Source organism: Setaria italica, chromosome I (genome assembly GCF_000263155.2).
Source record: "Setaria italica strain Yugu1 chromosome I, Setaria_italica_v2.0, whole genome shotgun sequence".
NCBI classification, from domain to species: Eukaryota; Viridiplantae; Streptophyta; class Magnoliopsida; order Poales; family Poaceae; genus Setaria; species Setaria italica.
In genome coordinates this window covers 5,580,234-5,607,400 of record NC_028450.1, presented here as the reverse complement: position 1 = coordinate 5,607,400, position 27,167 = coordinate 5,580,234, and the positions used below count along the sequence as shown (strand labels likewise).

At 50.2% G+C, this 27,167-nt stretch overlaps 3 protein-coding genes and 1 pseudogene across 3 annotated transcripts; 3 read left to right on the top strand and 1 right to left on the bottom strand.

Annotated features, from left to right (window-relative positions):
- Positions 1–10,025: 10,025 nt before the first annotated feature.
- Positions 10,026–11,676, top strand: LOC101779252 (premnaspirodiene oxygenase). Its single transcript, XM_022827847.1, has 3 exons — positions 10,026–10,958; positions 11,050–11,306; positions 11,361–11,676. Exons 1-3 carry the CDS (start codon positions 10,026–10,028, stop codon positions 11,674–11,676), a joined length of 1,506 nt encoding a protein of 501 aa, XP_022683582.1.
- Positions 11,677–15,147: 3,471 nt separating this feature from the next.
- Positions 15,148–17,015, top strand: LOC101776783 (premnaspirodiene oxygenase). The gene is made up of 2 exons (XM_004951591.3): positions 15,148–16,119; positions 16,204–17,015. The coding sequence occupies exons 1-2, from the start codon at positions 15,211–15,213 to the stop codon at positions 16,828–16,830; spliced, it is 1,536 nt and encodes a 511-aa protein (XP_004951648.1). The 5' UTR covers positions 15,148–15,210; the 3' UTR covers positions 16,831–17,015.
- A 3,017-nt stretch (positions 17,016–20,032) lies between these two features.
- Positions 20,033–21,538, top strand: LOC101778844 (annotated as a pseudogene).
- A 3,175-nt stretch (positions 21,539–24,713) lies between these two features.
- On the bottom strand, positions 24,714–26,363 carry LOC111257269. Its single transcript, XM_022826529.1, has 2 exons — positions 25,192–26,363; positions 24,714–25,104 (listed from the first exon to the last, which is right to left on the bottom strand). The coding sequence occupies exons 1-2, from the start codon at positions 26,236–26,238 to the stop codon at positions 24,889–24,891; spliced, it is 1,263 nt and encodes a 420-aa protein (XP_022682264.1). The 5' UTR covers positions 26,239–26,363; the 3' UTR covers positions 24,714–24,888.
- Between the last annotated feature and the right edge of the window lie 804 nt (positions 26,364–27,167).

Below are 27,167 nucleotides of genomic sequence, written 5' to 3'. Positions count from 1 at the left end.
TTGGAAACTGGCATCGGTGTAACCTGTTACAACGAGCTCCTCCTCACCTCCATAGACGAGGAACATATCTTTAGTCCTTCTCAAGTACTTAAGAATATTTTTCACCGCTGTCCAGTGACTCTCACCTGGATTAGACTGGTGTCTGCTTGTCATACTTAGCGCATATGAAACATCTGGGCGAGTACTTATCATTGCATACATGATAGATCCAATAGCCGAGGCATATGGCACTCTACTCATGCGATCCCGCTCATCAGCAGTCAAAGGACACTGAGTCTTGCTGAGATGTATGCCATGTGACATAGGCAAGAACCCTTTCTTTGCCTCTTCCATGCTGAACCGCTTCAACACTTTGTCAATGTAAGTATCTTGGCTTAAACCTATAAGCCTTCTCGATCTATCTCTATAGATCTTAATGCCCAGAATATATGCCGCTTCCCCTAAGTCCTTCATCGAAAAACTATTTTTTAGTGAAGTCTTTACGGACTCAAGCATAGGAATGTTATTTCCAATCAGTAATATGTCATCCACATATAAGATTAGAAATACTACAGAGCTCCCACTAACCTTCTTGTAAACACAAGACTCTTCTTCGTTTTTGGTGAAGTCAAACCCTTTGACCACTTCATCAAAACGAATGTTCCAACTCCTAGATGCTTGCTTCAATCCATAAATGGATCTTTGAAACTTGCATACCTTTCCAGCATTTTTCGGATCGACAAAACCCTCAGGCTGTATCATATACACATCCTCAGCTAGGTTTCCATTCAGGAAAGCTGTCTTGACATCCATCTGCCATATCTCATAATCGAAATATGCAGCTATAGCTAGAATAATCCGAATGGACTTAAGCATCACTACGGGCGAGAAAGTCTCGTCATAGTCAACTCCTTGAACTTGTCGAAAACCTTTTGCGACAAGTCATGCTTTATAGATGTGAACATTTGCATCCATGTCCTTTTTCTTCTTATAGATCCACTTGCACTCTATGGCTTTAACACCATCAGGCGGGTCAACCAAGTTCCAAACTTGATTGTCTCCCATGGACTCTATTTCGGATTGCATGGCACTCTACCATTTTTCGGAGTCTGGGTCCATCATTGCTTCTGCATATGTTGTAGGCTCATCATTGTCCAACAATAATATTTCCCGCATTTCGCGGAGCCTTGCTGACCTTCGTGGTTGTGGCGGTGCTTCTCTTGCCATGGGTATCTCAATTTGTTCTGCTACGTTAGCATCACTCATTGATTCTTGCCCGATCGGCTCATCTTGAACTTCTTTAAGATGCACTGTCTTTCCACTCTTTTCTCCTTTGAGAAACTTTTTCTCTAGGAAAACCCCGTTCCGAGCAACAAACACTTTACCCTCTGACCGGTTGTAGAAATAATATCCCAAAGTTTCCTTTGGATATCCCACAAAAATGCACTTATCCGACTTGGGTGTGATCTTGTTCGACTGAAGTCGCTTGACAAACACTTCACATCCCCAAATCTTTAGAAAAGACAAACTGGGAACCTTTCCAGTCCACATCTCATATGGTGTCTTAACTACGGATTTAGATGGTACCCTATTAAGTGTGAAAGCTGCTGTTTCTAGAGCGTATCCCAAAACGACAACGGTAGGTCCGACTGGCTCATCATTGATCGAACCATGTCTAACAAAGTTCGATTACGTCGCTCGGATACACCGTTTCTCTGAGGTGTTCCAGGCGGCGTAAGTTGTGGAACAATTCCGCAACTCTTTAGATGATTGCTAAACTCGTGGCTCAAATACTCGCCTCCACGATCAGATCGTAAGGCCTTAATTTTCTTGCCACGCTGATTTTCAACTTCATTCTGAAATTCCTTGAACTTTTAAAAGGTTTCGGACTTGTGCCTCATCAAGTAGACAGCCATATCTACTAAAATCATCAGTGAAAGTTATGAAGTATTGGAATCCTCCTCTAGCCGTCGTGCTCATTGGTCCGCATACATCACTATGTACGAGTTCCAAAAAGTCTACTGCTCTCTCAGGAAATCCTGTGAAAGGCGTCTTGGTCATCTTGCCTAGCAAGCAAGCCTCACATGTCTCGTATGATTCAAAACTAAACGAAGTTAGAAGTCCATCAGAATGGAGCTTCTTCATGTGTTTTTCACTTATATGACCCAAACGACAATGCCATAAGTAGGTAGGACTTAAATCATTAGGCCGAGGCCTTTTAGCACTTACATTACAGACAGGTGAACCATCAAGATTTAAAACAAATAATCCATTCACAATGGGTGCAAAAGCGATAAACATATCATTCTTAGAGATCACACAACAATTGTTTTCACTCGCAAATGTAACCATCCTTCATCAAGCATGAAGGAGACAAAATGTTTCGACTTAAACTAGGAACGAAATAACAATTATTCAACTCCATAATAAATCCTGACGGGAGGTGGAGTTGCATCGTCCCGACGATCAACGCAGCAACTCTTGTATTATTGCCCACGCGGAAATCAACTTCTCCTCTTTCCACGCTTCTACTTCTTATCATTCCCTGCATCGAATTGCAAATATGAGCAACCGATCCGGTATCAAATACCCAAGAATTAATAATTGTATCAGCGAGAAATATGTTGTCTATAACATTAACAACAAGCGTACCTGAGGTAGAAGTACTCTTACTTCCGCCATTCTTCAACGAAGCTAGGTACTGCTTGCAGTTTCTCTTCCAGTGACCAGGTTTGTGACAATAAAAGCACTCTTTATTTGGAGCAGGTCCAGCTTTAGCCTTGGGCGCTGGGTTTGGCTTGGACACTCCAGCCTTACCCTTCTTCTTCCAAGAATTGTCCTTCTTCTTGAAGGTAGGCTTGTTCTGTACAGCCATCACATGGCTGGTACTAGCGCTTTTCTTAATGTCTACCTCTTCTGTCTTGAGCATACCACACAGTTCATTCAGACCCTTCTCCGTCCCATACATATGGTAGTTCGAGATGAAGTTCCCATAGCTAGGCGGAAGAGATGAAAGAATAAAGTCAGTGGCCAACTCTTTGCCCATTGGGAAGCCCAGCTTCTCCAATCGCTGAGTGTAACCAACCATCTTGATTACATGTGGTCCTACTGCTGCGCCTTCTGCTAGCTTGCACTCTAGAAAGGCTTTGGACACATTGAACCTTTCAGTCCTAGCCTGTGTCTGGAACATGTCCTTGAGCGCCACGATCATATCGTGTGCCTCATGATTTGTTTCGAACTGCATCTGCAGCTCGGGTTCCATGCAAGCAAGCATAAGGCAGCTTACCTCAAGATTAGGATCAAATGCCTTCTTGTAAGCAGCCTTAACGGCAGCAGATGCATCATCAGCATGTACTGGTGGTAGTGGGGTGTCTAGAACATCTTCCTTTTTATCGGCCCTGAGAACAATTCTCAGGTTACGGATTCAATCCGAGTAGTTTGTTCCATTCAACTTGTCCTTCTCAAGGACCGAACGCAAAGCAAACGGTGTGGTGTTGCTAGGTGCCGTTTAATCTACAACAAAAGTAATGCAAAATACACTAAGACAAACGTATCCATGATAGAGCAAATCACATTAAACTATTTTAACAGAATCTGCTCCCACTAAAATCAATATCCCTCTATCGATACTTAGTGATTCAGAATCCACAACTAACAAGTCTACTAGTGAGCTTTAGCATCACCGCTAGCAAACAAGGTAGATCGGTAAGCAACTTTTGCTAATCATATCACATATGACTCCTGTTGTTGGGTGACATCTCCATGTCTCGGCGCCCAACATTTATGCCCCAAGGTCATTAACCGTTAAGTTAACCTTGTTAAGCAAACCAACCCTTATGCGTGTAAGTGTCCGACACAAACCTGTCTAACCAAGGAAAATTAGTGGCACCCTAATTTCATAGACCCACCACTAATTGTACAAGACATGGGACGGTGCAAGTTTTAGTTGGGAGGGCATACTAACTTCAACTTTGTGAGGGATCGTTCTACTACTAACATCACAGCATGTAGAAAGTAAAACATAAACAGAATAACATTCACACAGATGTGACACAGTATGACCCGTTTTCTTATGGTGATCTCCATCTCCATAGAACCTGTTCACCATGGTGATCTCCATCTCCATGTTTCATGTGCGCCATCCTCCTGGTGATGAGTCCTCCAAGAACTAGAACATGCTATTACGCCTAATAGCTAGTAAAAAGCTAGTAATGAAGATTACATAGTTGCTTGGATCATCACAAATTGGTACGCAGACCACTAAATACATTAAAGTGACAACACATATGGCTCCTGCCGTGTTGCCGTACGCGCGACACGCAGGTCACGAATGAGTTACACACATGCATCACATACATAAAGGGGCCATACTGATCACAAGATACATACATCCTGCAAAACGAGTTAAGCATCCTAACGTTCCAAACTTCGGAGGCCCGAAACTCCATCTTTCAAGCCGAATTTGGGAAATCTAATTTCGCCGAAAATGGCGAAGCAATTAAATTTCATGTGTAACTTTTTTTGTAGATTAATTTTCATATAAAATTCGCCCCAATCCGAGATCGTACCGAAAAGTTACGGCTGATTTACCGAAGCATACGCACACGGCAAAAATCCCACCCCGGTAGTAGATCTCATCTACTATTGCACATCTCATGCGCCTGGTGTATGAACCTGGATTTCGATTCGACCAATCACATTGATCTTCGCTCACTGCAACTGTAATTACGTGTATCACTTAACTCCGACGGCGGAAACCGACCGGTAGGAGTATGTCGTTACACTACCATTGCAGCAAGAACACAAAACCAGGACATAGATCAAACTGAAAACTCGCATATCTCCATATGCACACATCCCGAATCCAAAACAAAGCAGCTACAGCTCTGATACCACTGTTGGAATACGAGGTAGGCTACACTAGCGCAAAACAAAAATTTCTACTGTGTAAACCAGGAAAACTGTCGTATAAGGATCACGGGATTACCACTCGACGCACTACTGGTGCGGAAGATGTAGATTCGCGTCGATGCAGCGAAGTGGATCAGCGTAGTCGTACGTAGTCGATCACGTCGACGTACAGCAGCTCCTCAGAACCTCGTCCACGTGCAGCAAGATCTCCCTCGTGCCGCGGCTCGTCGGCGGCTCGTCGTGGCTCATCGGCGGCTCGTCCAAGTGCTGCAGGCGCAACACCTCCAAGGTATCCACACGTGCAGGGAGGAAGCGTCGCAAGCCGGATTGCTAGATCCACGAGTTGCAACAGGCAAGGGCATGGGCGGCGCGGCAGATGTGTTTCGCCAAAAGGGTGTGAACCCTAGGGCGCTCCCACCCCTCTATTTATAGAGGTTCCTAACGGGCCTCTGGGTCCGAGGCCCATTAGTACTTCTAAACCTAATCCAACTCGGATCACATCCGAATTGGGCTTCCAGCCCCTTATGTGTGTGACCCTATGGGTTCGGATACATATAGACATGGCCCGAGTACTTCTGCTCGGCCCAATAGTCGGTAGCGGCCTCTAGCAACACGTGCCAACTCCTATATGCACACGAAGATCATATCAGACGAACCATCACAACATTATATACATGCTATTCCCTTTGCCTCACGATATTTGGTCTAGCTTCAAGCCGACCGCTCTTTCTCGATCTTGTGATTCGGAATCCCTTTATAGGTTAACTCTTAACCGTACGTAGCATGGCCATGCATTTTCGAATCCGATCACTCGAGGGGCCCAGAGATATCACTCTTAATCAGAGGGGGGCAAATCCCATCTTGATTGACCATGTCTCATAGCATGCTTCTTGACAAACCCGAAAGCTACCTTTATACTACCTTGTTACGGCGTAGCGTTTGATAGCCCCTAAGTAGGTCGATCCACATCTTGAATACATGCGACAATCTCAGGTCTAAGGACAAAGCGTATATGTTGTTTAAAGAGAGAACTACTTCTCTTGTTGGGTCAGTCCTAGCACATGTCTCCACATGTGCCCACATTATTAGTTCAACATCTCCATGTCCATGACTTGTGAAACATAGTCATCAACTAATACATGTGCTAGTCTAATATTCATGTGTGTCCTCACATGAACTCCGACTAGGCACAATTTTAGAATAACCATACAAGTAAAGAGTTTCACACACAATTCACATAAATGCAAATCAATTCAAGTAGCCTTTAATGGATATTCAAGGAGCACAATATAAATCATGGATACAAATGGAATATCATCATCTCTATGATTGCCTCTAGGGCATACCTCCAACACGGCTGCCAACACCCGCGCTCGCGTGGAGGCCGCCGAGCATGCCCTCGCCACCGTCGTCGCTGCCCGGAAGGAGGCTACCACTCTTGAGCAGGCCGCCGAGCACGCCCTCACCACCATCGTCGCTACCCGCGAGGAGGCTACCACTCGTGAGCAGGCCGCCATCACCACCGCTGCCCGTGAGCATGAGGCACTGAAACGCTCTCTCGGTCCCCCTCTTCCCAACGACGCCATCTTCGGCGACGATATCGACAACACCCTCCTCCACCAGGAAGCCGCCCACCTCCTGGCGCTCCATGCTTAGACGGTGGCTGTCCAGAATATCTGTGCCCTTGTCACCGTCATCTCAACATTAGGACCGGCAATTACACACGGTGGCGCAGCCAGTTCCTTCTCACCCTCGGCAAGTACTCGCTGTCTGGCCACGTCCTCATCGACACCGTCAGCACCCATCCCTACTGGGTCCGGATGGACTACATTGTCCTCACGTGGCTCTTCGGCACCATCTCCGCCAACCTGGAGGAAGCTGCCGTCTCCCCGCACACCACTGGCTGCGTATGCTGGTTGGCCCTGGACGAACAGTTCATCGGTAACCGCGAGACTCGTGCTCTTCTTCTGGAAATCGAGTTTCGCACTTTTTGCCGGGGTGATCTCAGCGTCACCGACTACTGCCGCCGCATGAAGAGCATGGCCGACGCCCTCGGTGACCTCGGCGAGGCAATCTCCGACCGCACCCTCATCCTCAACCTCATCCATGGGCTCGTTGATCGCTTCTCCTCCATCGTCATGCACCTTCGTCGCGCCCGTCCGTTCCCCTCCTTCCTGGAGGCTCGCGCAGACCTGCTCCTAGAGGAGCTCACCGTGTCCAAGACCGCGGCAGCCACTGCTCTCGCCACCACCTCATCTAGCGGCCATGACTCTGCATCCTCGGGCTCTGCCTCCTCCTGGCCTGCGCAGGGAGGCGCTAGCCAGGGCCAAGCAGGCTCGGTCGACCAGCCGTCCAAGAGCAGTCAGCAGCCCCGCAACAACCGAGGCGGCCGCGACCGCAACAAGGGCAAGCAGTCGCACCACCAGCAGCAAGCCGTGCTCGGGTCTGGCACTGCACCTCATCCCACCGACACCTGGTCCTCCTTCTACAATCCGTGGACGGGGACGATCCAGATGTGGCCTGGGTCCCTTTGCCCCCCCCCCCTTGGCGCTTCTCCTGCACCCGGCATCCCAGCCTGCAGCTCAGCTACAGCCGTAGGCCCTCTACACCTGGAGACAGCCACCTCCAGGGTTCTCCACCGCGCCGTCATGGGATCAGCAATCGCTTACCAACTCCTTTCACACCATGACACTTCAACAGCCTCAGCAGCAGCAGAAGTGGTACTTCGACTCAGGTGCCTCCTCCCATGTGTCCTCCGACCCTGGTACTCTCTCCCATCCCTCCCCTCCGCGGTATCCCACTCCTTCCTCCACCGTTGTCGGCAACATCACGTTGCTTCCCGTCTCTCTCACTGGCACTGCACATCTTCCTGGTCCTTTTCGTCTTAACAATGTTTTGGTTTCCTCCCACATTATTAAGAATCTTATATCTGTGCGCAAGTTCACTGCTGACAATAATGTCTATGTGGAATTTGATCCCGTTGGTTGTTCTGTGAAGGATCTTCCGTCCCGAAGAGAGATCGTTCGGTGCAATAGCTCCGGACCCCTGTACCCGCTGTGCGTCCCTGCTGCCACCGCCCTCCATGTTGGGCCTCCCTCTGCGTCTGCCTGGCACCGACGTCTCGGTCACCCTGGCGCCGCCATCCTCTCGAGACTCACCTAGTCGTCGATTGCTGCTGCTCCCTCACCAGGCGCCTCCTTATGTCATGCGTGTAAGTTAGGCAAACATGTTCGCCTACCCTTTGCTGTGTCCACTTCTCGAAGTTTGACATTATACATTGTGATTTATGGACATCTCCTATTCTTAGTGTCTCTGGTTACAAGTACTATCTTGTCATCCTCGATGATTGCTCACACTACTTGTGGACTTTTCCTTTGTGTCTTAAGTCTGACACGTTCTCCACGTTGTCTAACTTTTTCGCTTTTGTCTCCACCCAGTTTGGCACTACCATCAAGGTTGTTCAGTGCGACAACGGCCGTGAGTTCGACAACTCCAGCACGCGCACGTTCTTCCTCTCCCATGGAGTTCACCTTCGCATGTTGTGCCCCTACACCTCCTCCCAGAATGGCCACATTGAGCGTATGATCCACTCCATCAATAACGTCATCCGAACCCTCCTATTCCAGCCTAGTGCCCCTCCGTCCTACTGGGTTGAGGCTCTCCACACTGCCACCCACCTCCTCAACATTCTACCCACTTCGACTCTTCAGTTTTGTACACCACACCTTGCACTTTTTGGTTTCGAACCCATGTGCGATCACCTTAGAGTCTTCGGGTCAGCCTGCTACCCCAACCTATCCGCCACAGCCATGCACAAGCTCGCACCTCGCTCCACGCTGTGTGTCTTCCTCAGCTATTCGGCGCATCACAAGGGATACCGTTGCCTTGACCTCTCTTCAAATCGTCTCATCATCTCTCGACACGTCGTCTTCGACGAGTCCATCTTCCCGTTCACCTCCGCAACCTCTCCACTCTCACCTGCGGCGTTCGACTTCCTGGACGATTCTACTAACCCGGTGCCGACTTCTGCTAGTATGTCACCGTTTTCTTCATGTGCAGGTTCCACCGCTGCATTGCCACATGCGGCCGCCTCCTCGTCAGGCGCATCGCCAACCCCTGGCGCCGTCGTGCCGGCTTCTAGCGCTGCCGCGCCGGCCCCTGCCGCTCCCTAGGTGCCGCCTGCGCGGGCCCATGCGCCAGTCCCCCGCCCTGCGCCGGCCTTTGGCGCCGCACTGGGCGCCCCCTCCACGCCACCAGCCATCGTGACGGCACCCTCAACAACGCCCGCGCCCGCAGCTGAAGTCCAGGCTCCGACCGCACCTGGCGCCCGTGGGCCGTCAACACGTGGGGGGGAACTGGACGCCGCCCCGACCGCCCCAACCCCGACCGCGCCTGGTGCCCGTGGGCCATCAACGCGTAGCGTAATACCATATGTCCTGTTTTGGGAATTGTATTGCACCCTGCGCTCGGTTATTGGTTGTTGTGTTGAGGGATTGGATCGGTTCTCCTCCTAGGGGTACCCCTACCTCCCCTTATATACTCCGAGATGTAGGATTACATGGTAGGACCCCTAGTCGGTTACTATAGATGAGATCTTAGTCGGATTACAACACGTAGGGAGCACTAGCTGAACTCTATTTTCTGCCTTCTTCATCAAGTCGGACCGGCCCATCGGTTGGTTGGGCCCTCCATAAGGGTACCCAGGTATCTATAACCGCCACTACATTTCTCATCGACGTCATTTCTAGTACAACTTTATAGCTCAAAGATTGTTTTTTGCTTGAACTATCTTTGTGTTGAAATAATCGATATATTGTTTGTATCTGCAATTATAGATATGGTATTATATCGATTATTTCGGGATCAATATGCTTTCAAAGAAAAAGGTTGTGAATTAGTAAACCTCGTGAAAGCTCTACAATTTTCATATATATAAATTCTATTTCCATCAAGTTTATATGAAAAAATAACATTTTTTTAAGACGTGCTCCACAGAGAAGGGGCATATTCGCTGCAGCGCCCCCAGACCGAAAGTTTTGTCCGTTCGCAGCTGCTATAAACTTTGCGTCCTCCGACCAAACCTGATCCGTTCTGCATCGCGAAGCCTGCAGAAGCTAGGCAGCCAGTTCATTTCCATGGAGCAAGCGGCGTTCTACCACCTTTGCCTCTTCCTGGTCCTGCTCCTCCCTCTCCTGCTCCTCAGGCAGCTCAGGAAGCGCGACGTCGACGTCAACGGCGGCATCAGGCTGCCGCCAGGCCCGTGGCGGCTGCCGGTGATCGGCAGCCTGCACCACCTCGTCGGCAAGCCGCTCGTGCACCGCGCGTTCGCCGACCTCGCGCGCCGGCTGGGCGCGCCGCCGCTCATGTACCTCAAGCTCGGCGAGGTCCCCGTCGTGGTGGCCACGTCCCGGGACGCCGCGCGCGAGGTCATGCGGGCGCACGACGTCGCGTTCGCGACGCGGCCCTGGAGCCCCACCATCCAGATCATGATGGAGGACGGGGTGGGCCTGGTGTTCGCGCCCTACGGCGACCTGTGGCGTCAACTCCGGAGGATCAGCGTCCTCGAGCTCCTCAGCGCCCGCCGCGTCCAGTCGTTCCGCCGCGTCCGGGAGGACGAGGTCGCGCGCCTCGTCGCCGCCGTTGCGGCGGCGGCCGCCCCGCCGGGCGAGGCCGTCAACGTTAGCCACCGGATCGCCGTGCTGGTCGCCGACTCTGCGGTGCGGGCCATGATCGGGGACAGGTTCAACAGGCGGGACGAGTTCCTGGCGTTGCTCGAGGAGGGGCTCAAGCTCGTCTCCGGGTTCAACCTCGGCGACCTGTTCCCGTCGTCGCCGCTCGTGAACTTCCTCACCGGCGCGGCGCGGCGTGCGAAAGAGAACCACCGGAAGAACTTTGAGCTCATGGAATGCGTCATCAAGCAGCACGAGGAGCGGAGATCCATGGCGGCGGCGAGCGGCACTGTCACTGACCAGGAGGAGGAGGACCTGGTGGACGTGCTCTTGAGAGTACAAAGGGAAGGTGGCCTCGACGTGCCTCTCACCATGGGAATCATCAAAGCCGTTATCCTCGTAAGTGCATTTAATCAACAAGGGAGTTCGTTTAATTGTTTCCATTTCATCAATTATGTTTCCTTATATGGCTTGTTGAAACTTTGGGTAGGACCTGTTTAGCGCTGGAAGCGAGACATCAGCAACAACTCTGCAATGGGCCATGGCGGAGCTTATGAGGAACCCGGATGCGATGAAGAAGGCACAAGACGAGCTACGTGGCGCTCTTAACGGGAAGCCGAAAGTGACCGAAGATGACTTGGCACAGATGAAGTACTTGAAGCTGGTCATCAAGGAAACATTGAGGTTGCATCCGGCGGCACCATTGCTTCTCCCAAGGGAGGCTAGGGAGTCATGCAAGATTCTTGGGTACGACGTGCCAGAGGGCACCACGGTGTTGGTGAACGCGTGGGCGATTTGCAGGGATCCTAGATATTGGGATGACCCGGAAGAGTTCAAGCCGGAGCGATTTGAGTCCGGCACGATCGATTTCAAGGGCCTGGACTTTGAGTACATACCATTTGGTGCGGGGAGAAGAATATGCCCGGGAATGGTGTTTGCGCAAACCAACATAGAGCTCGCACTCGCAGCCTTGCTCTACCACTTCGACTGGAAGCTCGCAGATGGGTTGAAGCCGAGTGAGTTGGACATGGCTGAGGACATTGGCATCACTGTCCGGAAGAAGAACGACTTGCTTCTGCATCCCATTGTTCGTGTGCCACTCCAATCAACAGACTAGCTTCTTAAAGCATGTAACAGTATGTGCCTAGCTATGGTTGATATGCAATTTAAATAATTAAACTATTATATGTATTGATAGCTACGGTCGAGTATTGGGCTAGCTATGGCATTTAATGCACGACACACGAGATAAGTGGATCGTCGGACTAAATGAAAATTTTGCCCCAACGCTGGTGTGGAGTAGTTTGATTATGAAAAAAGTTGCACACACCTAATTTATCTAGATGAAACCTCTATCATCTCTCATTATCAAGTGCCATATAAACATATAATGAATCACTTCCTCCGTTTTAAAATATAAAATGCATAGTAAAAATTTTATATTTAGAAAAGCTAATACTTCTGCGTCCCAATTAAACTGCACCCGGTGCAACCAAACGCGCTGCGCACTCCCACGCAGTGGCAAAATGGTCGTGATGGAGCGGAGTTCTTGGCTCCAAGGGGTAACAGTGAGGACAGAAACTATTGTTTCCTGGAGCTTGCTCTCAAGTTTTTAATATATTTTAGAATGAAATGAAAATGAAATTGAAAATTTTAGCAATACTCCCTCCATTCCTGTTTATAAGGCCCAATGTGACATGGCATGTTGACCATTCATTTATCTTATATTATATTATTTATGGTTATAAACTTATAATCATGGAAAAGTACATTTAATTACAAATCCAACCATGTCAAATTTATATTAAAAAATAAAAAATTGTTGGGTAAATTATTAGTTAGAGATTGCAGAGTTTGAATCTTGATATGTGTGCACACCTTATAAACAGCAACAGAGGAAGTAGTTACCAATTGCAAAGTGTTGTTTGTTCCTAACAACAACGTTCGATCATATGCTATACATAAATTTGACTTGTGATGTACTTCCTTATTTCATCAATGCAGTGTATTTTGTTTTGAAAGGCCAAAATTTACTGTTTTGGTCTGCAGTTGGCCAAACTATGCTCGGTGTACAAAATTTGCATTCCTTGATTATTAGTATTCGAACTATTGTTAAGATTTTTTTTAGCAGAACTATTGTTAAGATTTTGATGCTGATAATGTAGCAATTGACCATATAATGAACAATCGATGGAAAATATAAAACTGAAAAAGTCACCTGCTGACACGTGGACCCGAGTGACGTATATATGCAAGGCCCGCCAACTGGATCCACATACATGATACACCCATCACCCATGCCCCATGGTGTACGTCCGACGGGCGAGATGGCGATCATCGATGATGAGATGACGTGCACCATCATCGTCAACGCTGCCGCTGTCGCAGGGCCGGCCGGCAGGAGCGGCAGCATCATACATGCGCAGCCGGCGGCCGGCGGCTGGCTGAGGTATGATCCCCTGTTCCCCTTCGACGGCGACCGCGACGCTGATGTGTTTGGCAGGGAGGTTGTACCATCGACATGAAAAAGGCAGCTTTCCAGCTGAGAAGTACAGCGACACCAATTCAGGCCTTCTTGAGGTAGATCCCGGCCCTGCCTCGTATAGTTCCGGAACAAACACATTATTAAACGATGAATCCGACGCTCACGCATATCAAAGCTTCTTATTGTCGTCTTCGCGCTGTCTCACCGATGACGCTGGAAGAACCTTTGAGCACGTATATCAGTATATGTGGTTTTTCAAGACAATTGGCTGGACCTTAGATCCAAAACATCACGATCGAATGTCACTACTTGGAGTGTGTGTGGTTACTGGGGTAGTGCAATGCCGGCTGAAAAACTCGTAATTTAGTGATCTGAAGCATAGGAGGTGTGCTGATGTAATTGTCCTGCTCTCGCCCTACATTTGGTTAGGGGAATGGAGTTAACCAACTGATGTTGCATGGTCTAATACAAAGTTATTTGATTCACAGATCTAACCCATTCCAATTTTGACAAATTTGTCCACCATTAATTGGATGAAGAATTGGGGACTGAACGGTCTAGGTACCCTAACCACCGGCCTCCTTCGAGACTTGGCGCATCAGACCCCACCACCACCCCTTCACGTCGTTCACTCTCCAGCACCGGTGCAGCCAGGGGCGGATACATAGGGGGGCTCTTGCCCCTTTACCAGTTCACAGCCTATGGATACCCCCTTAACTTCTCCAACAATTTTTCTCATAGATTGAGGAGAGGAAGAAGAAAAGAAGAGGAAGAGGAACGAGAGGAGGAAGAATAAGAAAGATGGGGGCGTAGATGAGCCCCTTAGTAGCTGACCTGTGCTTCACCCCTGGGTGGCTTTCTAAGAAACAAGCTGCACATTATGCATCCACAATGCACTCATTATATTTGACGGTGTGATATCGTCACAAAGACCAATCCACGGGTAGACACTCTGCTGTAAAAAAATATCGCAGTATTGTTGACAATTAAAATTGGCAGATCTGGCTAATTTGGCGAGGCCAACCGGTCTGACCGGTCTGTTGAAGCGGTCTGACCGGGTGGTGGCCCTGTAGCTGATCCGCCAGTGCAGACTGGTCACCAAACAGGTCAGACCGGTTTGATCAAGGTGCTCAAAATGCAAATTAGACTTTACCATTGTGTAGTTCTCATCGAGTAGATCAAAATGCATATGTAGAACATACAATTTGAAGTTCGGATGAGAGAGTTATGACCTCAGGAAGACCTATCCCCTGCAAACTGGTCAGACCAGTTTGGGTATATACAGTCCGAGTAGGAGTTGTATTTTTGCACGAGATTTGTAAGGGTTTCGACTCCTCATGGGGCAAGACCTCCCCCCTCTATAAATATAAAAGGACATGGTCGATTGAGGGTATCCAATCGATTAAAAACACATCTTTTATCTTTTTTACCTTTTCCCTTTGCCCTAACTTTTCCAACCTATTACTTGTTATTCCTCCTTTATCTCTACGTCGATTGAGGGCGCTCTAGGTGGCCTGCCGATCCTAGAGCAACCCTGTGTGCGCTTACCCCGACAGGATCCTTCCCGGACGAGCGTTCGTTGGTTCATCATCGGGTTGCCCCGGTGAACCGACTTGACCGGTCTATCGAACTAGTCTAACCAACCTATGTGGAGCAAGGAGCCCTTCCACACACCGCATGTTCGAGTGTGTTCGTGTGTTGACCCTATTTGCGCCAACATCTATCTCTTGCCTCGGGAGCCTTGGTACTTGGTAGTGGTCGCTACGAAAAGTTCGAGACGACCACACGCATGGCGCCAAACGAGCTGCTTACGAATTACGATGGAGAATTCCTTGCCATATGCTAAACGCCGAAGCAAATTAAAAACTCCTATTTACGATGGAAAATCTTTTTGTTTATCTTCTTTTCGTTCTTGTTTCCTAATTTCTGACGTGGTTTCCCTTTTAAATATATAATATAACCACCAGGGGATTTTCCCCTGTTCCAGAAAAAAATATATAGATTTACTATAATATATATATATATATAGATTTACTAATAATATATATATGTATGTATGTATGTATATATATATATGCCTCCTCTAAACTCTGATTCAAAAACCATTCAGTTCTTGGTTAGCCTCAACAGCTAGCCATTGATCCCTAGTAGATCGACTCCATTGCCATGGAGCAGCTCACGTACTACCTGCACCTCTTCTGTGTCCTCCTCCTCCCTCTCTTGCTTCTCAAGCTCAAGAGGCGCGACGGCGACAACGGCCTGAGGCTGCCGCCGGGCCCGTGGCGGCTGCCGGTCATCGGCAGCCTCCACCACCTGCTCCGCAGCCCGCTTCCCCACCGCGCCATGGCCGACATCGCGCGCCGGCTCGACGACGCGCCCCTCGTCTACCTCAAGCTCGGGGAGGTCCCCGTCGTCGTGGCGTCGTCCCCGGACGCCGCCCGCGAGATCATGAAGACGCACGACGTCAACTTCGCCACGCGCCCATGGACCCCGACGATGAAGGTCTTCGTCGTCGACGGGGAGGGGCTCGTGTTCGCGCGCTACGGCGCGCTGTGGCGGCAGCTCCGCAAGATCAGCATCCTCGAGCTCCTCAGCGCCCGCCGCGTCCAGTCGTTCCGCGGCGTCCGGGAGGAGGAGGTCCGCCGCCTCGTCGCCACCGCCGCAGCCGCCGGCGAGGCCGCCGTGAACGTCAGCGAGCGGATCGCCGTGGTCATAACGGACACGGCCGTGCGCTCCATGATCGGCGACAGGTTCGAGAGGCGGGAGGAGTTCCTGGAGAACCTCGCGGAGGGGATAAAGATCAGCTCCGGGTTCAACCTCTGCGACCTGTTCCCGTCCTCGAGGCTCGCGAGGCTCGTCGGCGGCTCGGAACGCCGGGCGGCGGCGAACCACCGCAAGAACACTGAGCTCATGGACTACGCCATCAAGCAGCACGAGCAGCGGAGGGCGACCATGGCCGCGTCTGCGGACGGCACCGTGGAAGGGGAGGACCTGGTGGACGTGCTCCTGAGGGTTCAGAAGGAAGGTGGACTCGAGGTGCCGCTCACCATGGGAATGATCAAGGCCGTCATCCTTGTAAGTACTAAACATATAACATCTAGAGCTAACTGATTAGTCGCATGACTCATGAGCTCATTGGTACCCTTGTTGTATGTACAGGATCTTTTCGGTGCTGGGAGCGAGACATCGGCAAATACGCTCCAATGGGCCATGTCGGAGCTCGTCAGAAACCCAAAGGTGATGCAGAAGGCACAAGCCGAGGTACGCGAGAAGCTTCAAGGGAAGCCAACGGTGACCGAAGATGACTTGGCCGACTTGAGGTACATCAAGCTCATCATCAAGGAGACCCTAAGGCTGCATCCGGTGGTGCCATTGCTTCTCCCAAGGGAGTGCCGCGAGTCATGCAAGGTCATGGGGTACGATGTCCCCAAGGGAACCACCGTGTTCGTGAACGTTTGGGCGATCAACAGAGACCCCAAATACTGGGACAATCCTATGACGTTCAGACCGGAACGATTTGAGGCTGGTACAGTTGATTTTAAGGGTACAGACTTTGAGTACACGCCATTTGGGGCAGGACGGAGGATGTGCCCCGGCATGGCGTTTGCACAGGCAAGCATGGAGCTTGTGCTCGCCGCACTCTTGTACCATTTCGACTGGGAGCTGCCGGGTGAGATGCTGCCGAGCGAGTTGGACATGGCGGAGGAGATGGGCATCACCGTCCGAAGGAAGCACGACCTTTACCTGCGTCCAATTGTCCGTGTGCCACCACATGTGGCACCATAGATGCGTTACACGTCTTTGTCACCGTAGCCTCTCTTGCTTTTCACGCCATGTACGTGCAGGAGGAGTTTGCGAGCTGGCTGTGACTTGACTAATAAGTACACGCAGCATGATATTGTTTTCCTTTGTGAAACACTGATGATGAGGAGACATGTTGTGTGTTGAAGTGCCATGAGTAATGTCGTTAATGGATCAGAGTGATGCATGGCATTGCGTGTTTATTTTAGAACCAACAGAAGATGTTGATGGTTTATGAAGTGACAAGTGAGTATGGTGGAGAACGCTCATCATGTGTAGTTGCTTGCATTGGATGCGACATGATGGTCGATGAAGGGAGGGAGGGAGGGAGTGTGTGTGTGCAAAGCTAGGGGCCTGCACACCGCCGACGAATGACGCTGATGAATGGACTCCTTCCCTTCACGGTAATTAAAAAGGATCTTACCATTATTAATAAAGGCTAAAAAACATCCCGACATCATTTTACTAAACTAGCCAGTATACAAAGATGTCCAAACCTCAAATGTAAAAGAAAGAAAAAAACAAATAACAAAAAAATTGATGCTGATAAATGCTCCGGCAGCAGACTTCTCTTGCTTTGACAGAGGGCAACCTCAGTGCGTTTTAACTATTTTTAAGGGTAGAATAACCAAAATGTGCCATATGCTCATCAAAACTTTATCTGCGGCATCCATGAAGATTCAAGTGAGCGGTTCAGTCACAGGTACACTCAGCCAGCATGAGTGACAGGATTCCCTTGAAGAGCTATACCCACTACAGACGCCGATTTTTGCACCTTCTTCTCCCATGAGTTTCCGAGCTTCTTTGACGAGTGAAGAAAAGGTTCCGTACCTGTTCCACACGCATCTCATCAGTGGCGATCTCGTGCTTCATCATTGGTATGACCATCCTGCTAATAGGCTTCAGCAGTCTCAGGTTCTCGTTCTCGATATCGGGTCGTTGTTTCTTTCTACCATCTCATTGAGCATTCTTGGAAACCAAAGTGCATTCGTTTCAAAACTGAAGCATCTCCACGAGCAATTGCATCAAACTGGCGAGCCAAATCATGATCTCGACAGATAAATGTTTCACATTCCGTCACACAAAGGGATAGCGAGGCGACCATGAAGTCTACGATGAATTCTTTATCATCCTGACATCTCCAGTGTGTAACTAGCTTGCTCGACGTCGGTCTTGTAATCTTGTTGACGCAGCTCGGTCAGCGATTCAGCAGCCAGTCAGTGGCTCGATCAGTGCACGCGTCGGTTCCACCCGCCAGACCGCCACGGCTGGAGCTGCCGGAGCAGGAGGCGCGTGACCGAGGGGAGAGATAGGCTTCTGCTTCGGAGTCCGGAGTGCGCGGCCGTGGCGCTTCGCCGCCCTGAAGCAGGCAGAGGCCCGATGCGCGGCTTGTTGTTGTGCGGGCTGCCGTCAGTGCATGCAAGGGCGCGAGCGGCGCCCCGCGCAGCTGGCAGGCGGCTGCGCGAGGCCGGTCTTCCTCGCGCGGAGCACCCCGTCCTCTAACCCACGGCGCAGCGCGGCTCCAACAGTGCAGCTAGCTAACAGCAGCCGGAGTGGCGGTGACCCCAGCGAAGGGGGCGGTCGGTGCCTCGTTCCCCAACTATACATGGCCAAACGGGCTGCCTGGCCCAGCCTAGCATGCGCCCGTCCTGGCCCGGCCTGTATCGGCCCAACTACAGTGTCGGGCCAAGCTGGGCCGTTTGCCGTGCCGGCTTAGAGGCCCAGGTTCGGCCTCTTTAAACCTTATACGGGCCGGGTCGGCAAGGTAGCCCAACAGCCCAGATAGGTCGGGCCGCCCATCGGCCCGAGAAGGGGAAGGAGGATAGGCGGAGGTCGGTGGCGCGGCTCCGGTGACCGGTGAAGGACTGGCGGTGGTCGGTGCCTGGTGGTGAGGGAGAGAGCTAGAGAGAAGGAGAGGAAGGAGGTGGATGGCAGAGGCGGGGCAGCGCCAATAACTGGTGGTGCCCGGTGAGGGAGGGAGCCAGGGAGGGGGAGGGGCCGGAGGGGAAGGGGAGAAGGCGGGGTGGAGGCGTGGAGCGCCGGCGAGCTCAGGCCCAGGCCGGCGAGGATGGGACGGGGCTGGCAGGGGCGCAGGGCCCATGACCGCGAAGGTGCAGCCGGCGAGCGAGGAGCCGAGGACGACGCGAAGGTGGGGAGGCCGGAGGCCCTGCGGCCGGCGATGCGAGCCAATGCGAGGGGCCACGGCCGACGGTGGGCCGGTGGCGGTGGTGAGGGAGGGAGGCAGAGAGGATGGGTGAAGGCGAGAGGGTGAGACGGCGAGTGGCGATGGCGGCCTGCGGGTTGCGGCGGAGAGGGAAGAGGGACCGAGGGAGCTAGAGAGGGGAAAGGGGATTAGGGTTAGTGGTGGCCTGGTGGCCGGTGGGTGGGCCGCGGGGGGTTATACGGGCCTCGGTCGGCACGACTGTTACACAGGCTATGCCAGGCCGCCCGACGTGCCGCCTCTTCGGCCCAGGTTTGGCCTGCTGCGTCAGGCCGTGCCGACACGGACCCGTGTAACGGCGAGCCAGGCCGTGCTGGTGCCGAGCCGAAATTGCTTCGACAGATGCTCCCTGAACTGATGAGACTCCGGCGAACAGCTCGCCATGGCCCTTCTTCCCCGTCGCCGGCCTCGACATCCTGGTCACTCTGGTCGGATTCCGCACGCTCTGCAGATGCATCATCACCACAGCTCCGCTGCTCTCTGCTGCCTGCCCAGCTGCAGCGGCTCTCCGTTCGTGCTCTCTACGTACTGTGCTTCCGGGACAGAGCTCTCTGAGCCTCTGACGCTACCTGCCGCTGTTTCGCCTCCTAGGATTTGATGTCCTATGGCATTACACTATCTTCGTCCTTAGAGGTTTACACGGTTCTTATCCTGGGACATTTAAGTATCAGCGCACGGTGCGTACGTGCGTGCGTGTGCTACTGTGTTTGCTTCAAACCCCAGATGTCCTGTTTCCTTAGCATTAGGCACTTCGGAACGCACGGCACCATGGGCATGACGCCAAATTTAATACGAGCTGTTTGATGGAAATTGGCTTCTCGATCATCTTCTCTGGCTATATATGTGCATCATTACACATCCTTTCGTCCCAAGCTCCCAGCATATGATCACCATTATCCACATACAATTCCAAGACCTGGCCATCGGTTGTTCTTGGTTGCTACTAGCTAGCAATTTGACGCCAGCATGGAGCAGCTCACATTCTACTGCATGTGCCTCTTATTGGCTCTCCTCCTCCTCCCTCTCGCAGCACGCAAGCTGACCAAGAAGCGCGGCAACAACGATGGCCCGAGGCTCTGCCGCCGGGCCCGTGGCAGCTGCCGGTCATCGGCAGCCTCCACCACCTCCTCCTCCGCAACCGCTCGCTCCCCCACCGCGCCATGGCCGGCATCGCGCGGCGGCTCGGCGCGCCGCCGCTCATCTACCTCCGTCTCGGGGAGGTCCCGGTGGTCGTGGCGTCGTCCCGGGACGCCGCCCGCGCGTTCCTCAAGACGCACGACGCCAACTTCGCCTCGCGACCGTGGAGCTCCACCGTCCGGACCATGATGGTCGACGGGCAGGGCCTGTTGTTCGCCCGCTACGGCGCGCTGTGGCGGCAGATGCGCAAGATCACCATCCTCGAGCTCCTCAGCGCCCGCCGCGTCCAGTCCTTCCGCCGCGTCCGGGAGGAGGAGGTCCGCCGCCTCGTCGCCTCCGTCGCGGCGGCGGCGGCGAATGGTGGCGGCGAGGCCGCCGTGAACGTCAGCGAGCGGGTCGCCATGCTCGTCACGGACTCGGTGATGCGCATCATGATCGGCGACCGGTTCGAGAGGCGGGAGGAGTTCCTGGAGGGCCTGGACGAGGCGATAAAGATCACCTCCGGGTTCAACCTCAGCGACATGTTCCCGTCGTCGAGGCTCGCGAGGCTCGTCGGCGGCACGGCGCGCCGAGCGGAGGCGAACCACCGCAAGAACTTCGAGCTCATGGACTACGCCATCAAGCAGCACGAGCAGCGGAGGGCGGCCATGGCCGCTGCCGCAGACAGCGCCGGGGAAGAAGAGGAGGACCTGATGGACGTGCTCCTAAGGGTACAGAAGGAAGGTGGCCTCGAGGTGCCCCTCACCATGAGTATCATCAAGGCTGTCATCCTAGTAAGTAACCATGACACGTTTGCACATAGTTTGCTTTAGTCTACACATGATTCTTAGAGATTTATCATTTGCATCTTCTTGTAACATTTGATAGGATCTCTTCGGAGCGGGGAGCGAGACATCGGCAAATACGCTTCAATGGGCCATGTCCGAGCTCATGAGGAACCCAAGGGTGATGCACAAGGCGCAAGCCGAGCTGCGTGACAGCCTCCATGGCAAGCCGACGGTGACCGAAGACGACATGGCTGATCTCAAGTACCTGAAGCTCATCATCAGAGAGACCATGAGGTTGCACCCGGCAGTGCCGTTGCTTCTTCCAAGGGAGTGCCATGAGTCGTGCAAGGTCATGGGGTACGATGTACCCAAGGGCACCACCGTCTTGGTGAACGTTTGGGCCATCAGCAGGGACCCCAAGTACTGGGACGACGCTGAGACGTTCAGACCGGAGCGGTTTGAGTCTACGACCGTCGATTTAAAAGGCAGGGATTTTGAGTTCACGCCGTTTGGAGCAGGACGAAGGATTTGCCCCGGCATGACGTTTGCGCAAGCCACCATAGGCTAGAGGTCCTTTCACTTTTTTTTCCTTTAATATTTACCCAAGAATTTGAAGCTTGTACATACCATTTATTCATTTCTTTACTGGAAAGGATAATCACACAACTGGCATTCAGTTGCGATCAATGAACGTATCTGGGCTGTTGGTCGCATATATCAATGCCCATCATAAATACGTGCCATTCTTTTCTATCACCACTGGAAATTTACCAGATACGTTTCCAAATCAGCACACATAGCATGCAATCAAAATTGTACCCTCTACTATATATTCATGCTCTCGAGGAAGCCATGGTCACCACTCAGATCCCATCCAAGACTCTAGTGGAGTCGACCTAGCTAGTAGGAGGCAAAAGTCCTCCAATATGAGGAGCAGTGGCCATGGTGGTGCCCAAGCGTACGCGGTGACCGTCTTCTTGTTCATCATCTTTGGATTCCTCGCCTCGCCTGCAAAATGTAAGCATATGTGTGCGGCATCAACATTTTCCTTCTTGTCAATCATATACACTAATCTCCTGTATGAAAAAAAACTTTGTTAAATGATGATTGACTACGCCAGATTTGATTTGTGCTGGCACAGGTAAATTAGCGTGCTGGCGGGCGTGATTAGCACTAGCCAGCACAAAGCTTCCTTGAGCCGGCGGGGGAGCACTCGCCAGCACAGTGGCCCGTACAGATGCACCCGTCAGTACAGATGCTCCTGTTCATCTTCTTCTCCAGGCAACCTTCCATTTAGAGCTTGCCCGAGAGGAGCTCGGGAAAAGCCCCAAAAACACCAAATCTAAGTGGGAAGGTTTTGCTCTTGATTTTTTTGGAGGAGGTGGCTATATAAGGTGAGTTTGTGCCATTCCAACCTTCTTTTTCAACTTCTATCCATCATTTGCATCATTATTTTACCCAAGCATGGAGAAGCAGTGGTTCTCGACTCAGCCAGATTTAGTAGAGATAGTTACAAGGAAATCATAGGCATTATACAAAAGTAAGATATTTCTTGGCAGTACTTAAATGCATGTTGAAATTCTATACACCTAACTTGTATTACTAACTCTTGGCTTTATATCCTCAAAGTGCGTACAAGCTTTTCAGGGAGTGCCCTGAAAACAAAAAGAAAGCTATAAAAATAATATATCATAGATTCGTAAGAACATAAAACTTGGTTTTTTTTCATATAATGTAGACTTGTCATTAATAACAACTCATCATTTTTCTATTTGATTACAGTACCACAGGCAACCTCCCGGCTCTATGCTATATGGATATTACGTGTGCGAGTTCCTCGGAAATAATGGGAGGTACCGAACGAACCCCGAACATGTAAGTCTCTTATATACTACCATGTGCTAACTTCCTAATGGTAATACATTCTAATCTTCATTTATTGTATACCTGCAGACGTCTAGAATCGACACTCGCGATGCGGCGCTCGAAGACAAAGGCATCGACAACATTTGTAGGGATATGGCGAAATTCATCCAACGTGAGATTTGTCATGAGGATGGAATATTTTTTGATAAAGATGGCATGTTGATGGCGGACGAATGCAAAGGTCTTTGTGTAGTTTTAATATTAACGTGGCAATGAATAGCTCTATTCCAAATGTTGAATTATGTGAATTATTTATTATTCAAGTTTGTTGAATAATGTGAATTATCTATTATGTGCGTTCAGTTTTTAATAATGTGAAATATTTATTATTGGAGATACATATTTAAATTTAGCGGCTAAAAATAATTCATAGGAAATAATATATTGAATGGGAAAATACATATTCCTGACGGGTGGCATAAGCACCCGCCAACATAGAAACCATATATGATAGCGGGTGATGTAAGCACCCACTAGCACAGATGCCATTTGTGCTAGCTCAAGGTTGCTGGCAGGTGCTCGGCCCGCTAGCACCGACCAATTTTTACCCACTAGTACAGATATTTTGTAGCCTAGTGATGACTAACACACACTATTTGCAGCAGGTCGTCGCCCTCATCTAGTGGCTACTCGTGCCCGAAGTGCTAAAAACGCCACTGCAGCAGTCAGCCCGGCTTCGTCGCCATTGGATGCGACCAAGCTCGTCCTGGTGTTCTGCCATTGCTGCCAGAACAGCCGACTGCCGGTGCCGGAGCCGCCGTGCTACGTAACGCTCAAGGAGTGCCAGGCCCGTTGCCCCCGGTGCAACCCGCAGTGCCCGCCGCCGCAGCCGTCGCCATCGCCTCGTCTAGTGATGATAGAATGAAGGAATGCTTCCTTGATCAGATTAGAAGTGGTTGTAGGTGCGGTGAGCTGCAGTGAGGAGTGAGCAAAGCTGTAAAATGGAATCCTTTACAAAGAATTTGGATCCCTTCATTTTGAAGGAATTGGAATCTACTTAATGGAGTAGGCTATTTTTCTTGGAATGTGGTATTCCATAACTTTCCAAAGTTTAGATATAAGTCTATCTTAAATTCATAGGGGTGGGAGATGTAAATTGATTATATAGATCCTCATGCTATGTTTCGAATATGCAACTTATAGCACGTTCTTCAACTCGCTTCCCTGTAGCAGAAGTGCAGCATATAAGTATCCATATACTCCCTCCGTACTCGGAAAGCAGGTCGTTCTGGGCTCTAGGCCCGTTTTCACAAAGCAAGTCGTCGCACGCTCGGAGGGGAAGAGTCGGACGCGTTTGCCCCTGCGCTTCGGCTTCCGTCCGCATTAATCTCGCGTTTCAGCTCTCGCGCACTAACTTCCACATCTCCCTCGCGCCGCTCGCGCTGCTCTTCCGTGCCGCGCCGTGCCTGCCCTCGCACCCGCGCTCGTCCTCGCGCCCGCGCCCGCAGTCGCGCCCACGCCCGTCCTCGTGACGCGCCGCGCCCGCACTCGCCATGGAGTCCGGCTTCATGGAGGTCGCTCGCGCCATGGAGGAGGCACCGGACTCGGTCGAGGTGGCGCCGGACTCGGTCGAGACGGCGCCGGACTCCGACGTGGTGCCGGACTCCGTCGACGTGATGCCGGACTCTCTGTGTGCTCGCTGCGGCACCTTCCATGCCGAGAACGACGACAAAGGATGCTACCAAGCTCGCCGCGAAGCTAGCAGGTGTGCACGTTGCGGTATTGTACACAGAGACTACGATCTCACAACATGGATACTTGATGGTATAGAAAAATTTGACTGTGAGCTTTACATTTCTGATGTGGAGAAGCTTTAAATGGATGGTGACACAATATTTCTTCCTGAGCACGTTATCAAGAAGTTGGACGAGATGTACAATATGAAGAAGTTGGAAGATGGAAAGAAAGAACAGTAAGGTACTTGCAAAGAAACTAATTTGCTAGTAATATTTTTGCTTCGGCTAGCATGCTACAAAGACTAACATGCTTCTTCTAAATTGCTGCAGGAAGGCTAGCAATTGCTTCGGCTAGCAAGGAAGATTCACAAGAGATTTGCAATGGCAGTCGATCTTCTTTTTCTAGTTTTTCTTTTTGCATGTGAGGAATCTTGAACCTATTGCACCCTTTAACTTTCATGGCTTCCCTCAACACACTCTGAAGTGTTACAAAAATCCTATTTGCTTTCCATGGAGAGTACTCTAAGAATGCCTACAAAACATGTGTTAAAAAATCCAATCAATGAGTATATTAGTTGTTCAAGAAAAAATGGAACAAGTGAACAACTGATCAGTTTACCTGTTGGACTACTGGAACTAGCTCTTTTATTGTTTTTGCATCCTTCTTGTATTGAATAGCTTGAATAGCTCGAAAAAATCCCAAGTTAAAATCCGGAGAATTGGACGGTTGACAAATAAGACGAATGTCAAACCATTCTTGCTTAGCAGCCTCACAAAAAATAGGATCATCCACTTTTAAATGGGAAGGTGCATTATCTTGTTGTATGAAAATTGTCTTGTTCACATCTTCTCTTGGCCATTTGGCTCGAATGGCAGGCAACACATTGTTTACCATGAAATCTCTAATCACCTCTCTTGTGATTGAAGTAATTGGCTTGATTACTTGTTCTCCACGAAGACGATTGTGACTTCTTCTAACAGCATGTTCATAAGTGACAAGTGGAAAACAACCTATTTTTCCATGAAAAACACATTCTCCATTCCTAAACCTTGGCCGAGCACAAACACATAAGAACATGAGCCTAGGGATGTAATTCTTGTTTTTACAAGTGCGATGTGGTTCATCTTCCTCGGGTAGCAAGTAATACTTTTCAGATTTTTGAGAGACGTAGAACCATTTTTCATCAATGAACACAAAATCAAAAAAATCCTTAAATCTTGGCTCACCAAGCAAACAGTGCTCAATCATGTCAACGCACCACTTCAACCTAGTCTTCTTGTTAGCATCTGTGAGGTATGGTTTGATGCTACTAGAGTGCCGCCTAAGCAAACCTTTTTTCAAGTATCTTTGTATCCTAGCTTTGCTCATACCAAGTTTACTAGACACATCTTCTATGGTCATTCTTTGTTTGAGAGGAATATTGCGCAATTGTTCCAAATCAAGAGGGACTAACTTGCGGCCACATCTACCCTTCTTTTTACTTGCAACCACAACAGGAATGTTATGAGCAAGTTGTTGTTTACCTCGCTTCCATAAGCGCTGAACTGACCGAATGTGCACTCCAAATTGATCAGCAACAATTCTTGTATCCTTTTTGCCTAGTCTCCCATTCTTGCTTCTAGCCAACAATGCTGGGTACACTTGTCTTGTGACTTCTTCTGTCATATCCTTCCTTCTATGGTGCACTTCAACGGGAACTTCAATGAGGTTTTGTATGTAATCAAAGTCAACCGCACCATATTCATCTAATGGTAAATTCAAATCAAATCCTATCCATAAAATGAAACAAAAAAAATCAGAAAATTTGACGCTAGAGAGAAACAACAAACTCAAACAAGAGAGGTGATTACTATTGTCGTTGCTGGACTCCAATATTGGCTCGTTAAGATCGAAAGCAATATTGTCGTTGTCATCTTCTTCTAAGCGAACATTTAGATCAAAGGCAGCAACTCTAGGATCAGCCATTTGCATTGCGGTAGTGTAGAGAAGAGAGGGAAACTGAGGAAGGAGAAGAGCAGCAGCAAACTCTAATGGAAACAGAAGAGAGGCAGGGGGAATGGCGCCGTTGAAATAGGCACAGCGAAAACGTCCAAAAAAAATTGGCGCCCAGATCCAGCGCCCAGCGAAAAAATGGCGCCCAGACCCAGCGCCCAGCCAAATAGTGCCATGCGGCACCAACGCCTAGCGAAAAAATTGCCATGCAGCACCCAGCGCCAAGCGAAAAAATGTCGTCCAGCACCAAGCGAAAAAAATGGACGAATGTCGTTCAGCGCCAGCCAAACAGTGCCATGCAGCACCCAGCCAAAATCAAGCGAGAACAAAAAAAAAATGGCGTCCCCCGATATCGAACCCGGGTCTTCGGGCCAAGATCAACACTTCGCTACACTAGCCATCTGAACCATGATTGTTTCTCGTATGGAATGCACCCGCAACATGATTTTAATAGGGGCAAACAAGGAAAAATACCCCTAATTAACTACTCCTTGGTAAGCACAATTATGTCCTAAACGACTTGCTTTGCGAGTACGGAGGGAGTAGCCAATAATAATATACAAATATATTCCATGTTCAACTATATTAGCTTAATTAATTTG